A 7,896-nucleotide genomic window follows, 5' to 3' on the forward strand; every position below is an offset into this window, starting at 1 on the left:
CTTCTTTTATGGAGGAGACGGATCAGCTGGGTGAAGATCTTCTCACTGTTCTCCACTGTGTTATCTGCAGAGTGATTTATGGCCTCCACCTCCTGTTGAAGCAGCTTCAGATCTTTCTCTCTATCCTTGATCCTCTGCTGGATTTTTCCTCGTCTCTCCTCCAGCTCTCTCTGCCTCTCAGTCCTTTCTGTTGCAGATGAGACTATGTCGTGGCCTCTATGTTCATCCACAGAGCAGAGATAACAGACACACTTCTGATCAGTGCGGCAGAACATCTTCATCACCTCATCATGGAGAGAGCAGATGTTCTCCTGGAGGTTTTTGGACGGCTCCACCAGCTTGTGTTTCTTAAATGCAGCTGAATCATAATGAGGCCGAAGGTGTTTCTCACAGTAAGAGGCCAGACAGACTAAACACGACTTGATGGCTTTTAGTTTTCTTCCAATGCAAAAATCACAGGCCACATCTTCTAGTCCAGCAGGGCATTGATCAGCAGGAATGACTTGGAGTCCAGTCTTCTTCAACTGCTTGATCAAACCTGATAAGATTGTACTCTTCTCCAGGACAGGCCTCCATATGAACGTTTTTCCACACTGTGGGCAGCTGTGAACGCCTTTTGGATCCTCTTCATCCCAGTGTGTTTCAATGCATTTCATACAGTAGCTGTGTCCACAGGAAGTGGTAACCGGATCCTTTAGTAGATCCAGACAGATGGAACAGGAGAAGATTTCTTTGCCCAGCTGAACTGCCTGCTGCTCCATTTCTCCTCTCAGTCACAGTGGAAGTGAGTTTCACTTCCTGGAAACAGAAACACGTTTTAGCTCTGATCTACATACCACATGACTATGGACAGAGAGGCTTCATCCAATCAGCTTTCATTTTTTAGCAGAAGATGGTTCCACCCAGGTACAAGCTGCGTTTGAGAGCAGGAAGATGAGGAAGGAATATCAGACTTTGATTCCATTAAGAGTAGTAAAGTAAGAAAGGTTAACCATCTTTAGTGGTTAACCTTTCTTACTTCTCTACAACAACTTTACACAGAAAGTGCCAAGTTTGGGTCATATATATATCAGTTTAGTTTTGTGTAGCTGATATGTAGGGCCTGGACATTGACACAAACAGGTCGTAGTCAAAAAATTAGAATATCATGGAAAAGTTTATTTAAATCAGTAATTCCATTCAAAACGTAACATTTATAGTATATTCATTCATTACATACAGACTGATATATTTCAAATGTTTATTCCCTTAAGTGTTGAACAGAACTGTTTTTTTTTGTTTGTTTGTTTGTTTGTTTGTTTTTTAGAAAATCCTTGTTTAATGAATGCATGTTCCCCTGTCTTATTTTAAGTTAGAAGTTTTATTTAATTTCCATTTGAGTTTTCAGAATAACGTCCAACTGGTGCAAAGAGCTTTGCCCCGATGTTCCCACGGTAACCACCACCTGCATTCACTACATAATATAGATGTTCTCAATGCCACAAAATGTTTCCATTCTTGAATTGAATTCATGCACTGAGATCATAACTCAGTGCATGAAATTTGAATATTGAAGTCTCCTCTGCTCATGACTTTGTTCTCGCCTGTTTGTACTCTGAGCTGCATGTTGAGGAAATAAAAATTAAAATAAAAACCTGCACCTCACAGCTGCTGAAGGGCTTTGGTTCTGATCTAGTGTTACCACAGACTTCAGCTTACCAGATCACTATATGTGTTTGCTGAATCATGCTGTTCCATGGTCAGACCACATCCTTTGACAAGCACAGATAAAGGGTCAGGGTCAGCATCCTGAGGGGCGCATTCACCTCCAGATCAAAGACTGAGACAAGACAAAATGTTCTCTCTGAGGGGTATCATTGCCCTTTTCCTTATGATCAACTCAAGTGAGTAATATCTTGTGTGCTGCCATTTTACTTGAGAAGAAAGATAATATCACCTCTTTACTATTATGGGATGTGTTGAACCTTTTTGCTTTCTGTGTCAGGTTACGGATCTGAGATTATCAATGGGAAAGAAGTGAAGAAGCACTCGTTGCCCTACATGGCTCTGCTGCAGTCGAACAAACCAGTCTGTGGGGGAATATTAATTGATCCGAACTGGGTTCTGACTGCTGCACACTGTGAAGGGTAAAAACAGGAACTCTTTAATTTTTTATGTATTAGTTTGCTTTTCAAGCAGCATTAGAAATAGAAAGCATAATATGTTGTAACCTTGACTGACTCTGCTTTAAATAATGCTCAGATCTGTAAAGGCAAACTGTCAGTCTGCACCTTGGAATGGTGTGCACTGTGTAGACGGCAACAGGAAGCCATTTTTTTCTTGCTTTAAATATATGTAGTACTTGTTTCTGCTTTTACGCAGGAAAAAATGTTAAGAAAGAACAGATTTACCTAAAAACTGCATAACCAGATTTTTTGACAGCGTTATTCAAAATAAAGCACCTTAATGCTTGCATGAATCACACACACACGCACAAGCATGCACGCATGCACACACACATATATGTATATAATTTATCATAATTCACTTAAAATAAATCACAGTAGATTGATTCACTAATAATAAAGTAGGAAACCTTTATAGGGTAATAACTATAGACATGCTCCATAAATCTGCTTTTGTTTTTGCAGCATTAAGACTGTGTTACTGGGCGTGCACTCCATCAAAAAACGGAAAACAAAAAAGAAGTACCTGCAGGTCCGTAAGGTGAAGAGAAGTGTGCCTCATAATGAATATGATCATAAAACAAAAATCAATGATCTCATGTTGCTCAAGGTAAGATAACATTTTACAATAAGAGGAAACTATAACATAACTAAAAGTTGGTTTTGATTTAGTCATTGACAAAATAAAGTATATTTGTTCTTGACTCAACCAGTGATCTTCAGTCATATCAATAGTTCACTTTGTGAACTATTTCAACTGTATAGTTTCATGTTCATAGTGATCTATTTTCCCCTTTCAGCTGGACAAGCCAGTGGACGAAACCAAATGGGTCAAAGTTCACCAGCTGAGCAGTGTTGTCAAAGACCCAGCAGCTGGCTCTGCCTGTCTGGTGGCTGGATGGGGAGCAACCAGCAAAACTAGTAACGTCCTATCAAATGTTTTGATGTCTGCTAAAGTTACTGTGATTGACAGAAAGAAGTGCAACTCTGCGGAACATTATAACAATGAGCCATATATTACCAAGGACATGATATGTGCGGGGCCAAATGGGAAGAGAAATGATGCCGACACCTGTAAGGTAAATGAGGCTTCTAGCTAAACTTTAAAACATCATTATTACCTTAAAATGATTTTCACATGTTTCTTCTTGCTCTTAGGGGGATTCAGGAGGACCAATATTTTGTAATAGAGTTCTAGTTGGGGTCACATCTTTCGGGGGATCCGATACTGAGCCCTGCGGATCAGTGAAGAGGCCTGGAGTTTACACTTTCCTATCAAAAGTCCATCTTAACTGGATCAATGATAAAATGAAGACCTCAGACGCTGAATAACTTTTCTGACTGATGCAGTTACATTTCTCTAACCTCTATTTTCATTCTTCCATTTGCATTCAACTTGCATTATACATATCGATAAATAAAAAACAAACAAATCATAGACTGATGCTTTGCTGTCAATGACAACTGTGTATGAAAACCAAATAAAAAAAATAAAACCATGTATCTTTGGTGGGCTTATTGTAGTCATGTCAGCATATCAATTGCATGTGTGTGATCCTGTACGTCTCTGTGATGGACTGTTCAGGATGCATCCTGCCTCTCACCCAATGGGTGCTGCAAGGATAACAGCAGGCAGAGAAAATGAATGGAATAAATAGTATAGTGGTTGCGGGCTGCTGTTGGAAAATACTACTTTTTGTGGCATTTAATAAAAACCTGAAAGAGGTAAATATTTCATTTGAATTGCAACCTGGTGGCTTATGCCGTATTCAAATGGTACCTAAACCTATATGAAGTAATATAAGAGGTTTCTATTTTAAAAAGATTGAATGTCAAACACAACAGTAAAAAAAATTAAAGTTTAATATTTAGACATTATAAACAGACCCTCTTCCAAATGGTCAAAATGTATGCAGTCTTTGCGTCTGTAGGTGATAATTTGCTGTACCTTATTTTTTAAAAGAGAACGTTGCAAAGCCTTAAACCCCTCCTCCTGACCTTAGCAGTTTGTTCCCACGTCTGCACTCATCTACACTCTGATGTGCATGATGTTCAAAACCCATGCTGACTAACTTGGTTCTGATCAGTACTGGTAAATTTCACCACAGGCTTCAGACTGACGGTGTGCTGCAGATCATTTTAGCCATTTCGCTGACTCGTGCATTTCCATGGTCAGACCACATCCTTTGAGAAAAACACATAAAGGGCAGGGTGATTGTCTCCAGGGGCACAATCATCACCAGATCAAAGACAGAAATAAGAGGAAATGTTGTCTCTGAGGGGCTTCGCTGCTTTCATCTCCTGTGTCTTCTTTTCTTTCAACTCAAGTGAGTAATAGCTTCTTAAATGCAGTAATTGCCATAGATATTAGTTATTTTTTTGTTTTAGAATGCTTCTTTTGTTGCTTTTTTGTGAAAAATGTCATTTGGATATCTTCCTGTGTTAGGTTATGGTTCTGAGATTATTGATGGGAGTGAAGTGAAGCCCCACTCGCTGCCCTACATGGCTCTGCTGAAGTCTGACATGCCGATCTGTGGAGGAATATTAATCGATCCCAAATGGGTCCTGACGGCAGCACACTGCAAAGAGTAGGAACTATGATGTTTATAATTTGCTTTTAGTTAGCAGATTCCAACAATATCAATACCTAGTTAGTTAACAAATGGCCTGTTCTGTGTGGTTTTTGTTCATCTTTCTTTTCTAAAGAACTAAAAACTGTTGTCTCTGGAGGTATTTTTTTTTATTTCCCCCCCTGATTGTGTGAATTGTGCAAAGCAAGAATGAGTGTGCATGCTGAGTCACTGGAAGCATCATTTCCTTGTTGCATCAACAGATTTCCCCCCCCAATGATTAAAAATAAGAAAGCACCAAACAGCTAGTAGAGAGCTGATGTCATTTTTTAATCAAAAGCTTTACAAGCATACATATTGTATGTCTTCTTTAAAACAACTTCCATTTGCTCATGAAGTGACAAAAAAAAAATACATTCAGCTCCTTCGTCATGCAAGGGGTGTTATGATGCATTACATAAGTGCATCCTGCATGCTAAATATGCCTCACGTTTCACCTCAGACACCGAGTCTATGCACATGAACGTTTCTGCTATTTGCTTTGAACACACAGAAAGGAACAGAAGTAAGTCACTGAAAGAAAACACAGAAACCACAAGGGACGTTTTCTGAGAATCATTACAGCATTTCAGTCCTGCGACTGATTTTGCATGAGAAAAATAAATGCACCTAAAAGTATTAAACATCAGTGGCATGCAAAAGCTAAAAGTAGGCTTTGCATTCTGGTGAAATGACGAGAAACTTACAAAGCAACATTATGTTCTGCACAGACTAAAGTAGATCATGAAGCTCTCCATTGAGTTGTGTGCGTAAGGGTGGTCAAGCTGCAATGGACTTAGACAATAAAAAGAAACTTCTTTAAACACCTAGAATGTATTTCCTTGAAGCGTGCTATTTCTGGTGTTTTATTCCACCATTTAATACTAACAATTGTTATTTTTCAATCACCTAAGCTGTTTAACCAGACTTTTATGGCGCTCCCTTTGTGCTGCTGTGAATAATGCAGTATTTTTCTGCTCTTGCAGTGTTAAGACTGTGCTGCTGGGGGTGCACTCTATCAAAGAAGAGAAAAAGGAAAAACAATTCAGGCAGGTCCGAAGTGTGTCAAAACACATCATCCATCCCTGCTACGATGACGATGAAAAACTCAACGACCTCATGTTGATCAAGGTGAAACTTTAACATGCTAAGTAAAGAAATATTTTACAACTGTCTAATTACAAATCAGAAATGCAGATAGTCACATTTATTGTGGTGGAAACTATGCTCTTAGTTGTTAGTGCCAGCATTTTTTTTTTTTTGCCTAAAATGATTGTTCGAGCAAACTAAAATGGTCCAAGCCACTGCACATATTATACATTTATATATTTTAACTACAAATCATCAGCATCTGTTGTGTTTTCAGATTAACAAGCCAGCAAAAAAAGACAAATGGGTTCAAAGTCTTAAGTTGCAAACTGCTGTAAAAGACCCAGCAACCGGCTCCGTCTGCATGGTGGCTGGATGGGGAAAAACAAACAACGTTGGCAAGATGTCTGACGTCCTGATGTCCACCAATGTGACAGTAATCGACAGAGAGAAGTGCAACTCTCCAGATTATTACAACCTGAAGCCGTATATCAACAAGAACATGCTTTGTGCCGGGTCAGATGGTCGAAACAATGCCGACACCTGTCAGGTAAAAAAAAGCCTTTTATGGCTTAGTTGGAGGTTGATTTATTCTGAAAACAATCACCACATGTTTCCTCTCTCTCTCTCTCTCTCTCTCTCTCTCTCTCTCAGGGGGATTCGGGAGGACCAATAGTGTGCAATAACGTTCTAGTTGGAGTCACATCATTTGGGAACCGTTGTGGCGTAAAAAAGAAACCTGGAGTTTACTCTTTCCTGTCAGAACGGCATCTTAACTGGATCAAGAAGACAATGAAGAAACCGAAAACTGAATAACTCATATCTATATTGTACTGTTAAATTCTCACATTCCCTTTTCTGTCTTCTGTATTTATTTATTTTCTCTTATTTTTGACTTTTAAATATTTTATACAAATAGAAAACATGTGCAGTCTTGACTCATTACAGTAAATAAAAGTTTAAAGGACAAGAAGTTCTTGTTGGAAAATTAAATTAAATGAGCAAAAGCATAAAATAGACACGTTCCTCTCCTCCCTCAGTCTCCTTTCAGAAACAGGAAAAGCACTGAAAGGTAAAAGATTATTTCATAAAGCTCTTCAGATGTCTCTCCACATCAAGTCCTCAGAGACAGCTACAAATATTTCACTTCAGACTCACAGAAAGTATACAATCAGTTTTTCTTTGAATACATTTGTCATCCACATTCGCTGAATCCGGTGTTTGGGGGAAAACACTCCAAAATACACAAGGGACACCTGCAAACTCCAGACAGACACGTTTCAGTTCCATCAGACTTGAAGAACAGAACCTCAAATATGAAACCGTTTTAAATCGTCAATGTTTAAATTGTGGAGTGCAACAATTACTTGAATGCATGTGAGAACAAGCGTTTTCTAACCAGGGCAGAAAGTGGGATTCCAATGAGTAGAAAAATAGTTTGTAAAGTAAAGAACTTTATTCAAAACAGACAAAAATGCTTTGTGTACTTTAAGCTCCACGCCGCTGATGCTTTTAACTCAGCTCACATTTAAAATTAACCTCTAAAAGACAAGCAAACTTCAGCTGTTCAAGAGGGAACTACTGACAGCTCGTTACTTTGCTCTTCCTAATGAGCAGGTCCTATATGACTTACACTGCCAGGAAGCAATCTATATATGAAAAGGAGTTATTTTTTCTATCTGGTATGAAATGTACGTGCTCATCTCATTAAAGAATCAGATGGAAGTTTTTATCTTTTCATGCCTCTCTCTCGCTGCAGACGTGCCATTTGCTTCTTTTCCTCTTTATTTTTATCTTTCTGGGGTTCTTGGTCCTCTGTGGTTGTACGTGTTATTGTTTCTTTTTTGTGGTTGTTCTCGTACGTCTGAGTGACCTTTCTTGCTGCTCTTTGTGGTTGAGAGCAGATTCTGCAAGAACATTTGTTACATGGCTTTAGTAGCACCAGAACTTGTGAACACTTTCTTAGAAGTACGCCACAGCTCACATGATAAAGTAGTAATTTGGAACCTACAGAAAGCAGCACCTGTTTTATA

At 38.9% G+C, this 7,896-nt stretch overlaps 3 protein-coding genes across 3 annotated transcripts in view; 2 read left to right on the forward strand and 1 right to left on the reverse strand.

Moving 5' to 3' along the window:
• Window positions 1-761, reverse strand: part of LOC103142064 (E3 ubiquitin/ISG15 ligase TRIM25-like) — a 1,465-nt gene extending 704 nt beyond the window's left edge. The window contains exon 1 of the mRNA XM_007557924.1: window positions 20-761. Coding sequence (XP_007557986.1) covers window positions 20-761 — 742 coding nt within the window. The remainder of the gene's footprint in view (window positions 1-19) is intronic.
• Window positions 762-1,701: 940 nt separating this feature from the next.
• On the forward strand, window positions 1,702-3,666 carry LOC103142041 (granzyme A-like). The gene is made up of 5 exons (XM_007557899.2): window positions 1,702-1,883; window positions 1,985-2,126; window positions 2,631-2,775; window positions 2,966-3,244; window positions 3,324-3,666. Exons 1-5 carry the CDS (start codon window positions 1,835-1,837, stop codon window positions 3,495-3,497), a joined length of 789 nt encoding a protein of 262 aa, XP_007557961.1. The 5' UTR covers window positions 1,702-1,834; the 3' UTR covers window positions 3,498-3,666.
• A 593-nt stretch (window positions 3,667-4,259) lies between these two features.
• On the forward strand, window positions 4,260-7,531 carry LOC103142042 (granzyme A-like). Its single transcript, XM_007557901.2, has 5 exons — window positions 4,260-4,492; window positions 4,612-4,753; window positions 5,761-5,905; window positions 6,141-6,413; window positions 6,518-7,531. The coding sequence occupies exons 1-5, from the start codon at window positions 4,432-4,434 to the stop codon at window positions 6,677-6,679; spliced, it is 783 nt and encodes a 260-aa protein (XP_007557963.1). The 5' UTR covers window positions 4,260-4,431; the 3' UTR covers window positions 6,680-7,531.
• Window positions 7,532-7,896: the final 365 nt, after the last annotated feature.

Source organism: Poecilia formosa, unplaced genomic scaffold, assembly GCF_000485575.1.
Source record: "Poecilia formosa unplaced genomic scaffold, Poecilia_formosa-5.1.2 Scaffold92, whole genome shotgun sequence".
Lineage (NCBI taxonomy): Eukaryota > Metazoa > Chordata > Actinopteri > Cyprinodontiformes > Poeciliidae > Poecilia > Poecilia formosa.

Excerpts from the sequence above, each read along its gene's own strand:
- LOC103142042 (XM_007557901.2), top strand. The coding sequence starts at position 4,432 with ATGTTGTCTCTGAGGGGCTTCGCTGCTTTCATCTCCTGTGTCTTCTTT. Across the intron at positions 4,754-5,760 it reads ACGGCAGCACACTGCAAAGA|TGTTAAGACTGTGCTGCTGG; the intron begins GTAGGAACTATG and ends CTGCTCTTGCAG. Across the intron at positions 5,906-6,140 it reads ACGACCTCATGTTGATCAAG|ATTAACAAGCCAGCAAAAAA; the intron begins GTGAAACTTTAA and ends TTGTGTTTTCAG.
- LOC103142041 (XM_007557899.2), top strand. The coding sequence starts at position 1,835 with ATGTTCTCTCTGAGGGGTATCATTGCCCTTTTCCTTATGATCAACTCA. Across the intron at positions 1,884-1,984 it reads TTTCCTTATGATCAACTCAA|GTTACGGATCTGAGATTATC; the intron begins GTGAGTAATATC and ends TTTCTGTGTCAG. Across the intron at positions 2,127-2,630 it reads ACTGCTGCACACTGTGAAGG|CATTAAGACTGTGTTACTGG; the intron begins GTAAAAACAGGA and ends TTGTTTTTGCAG.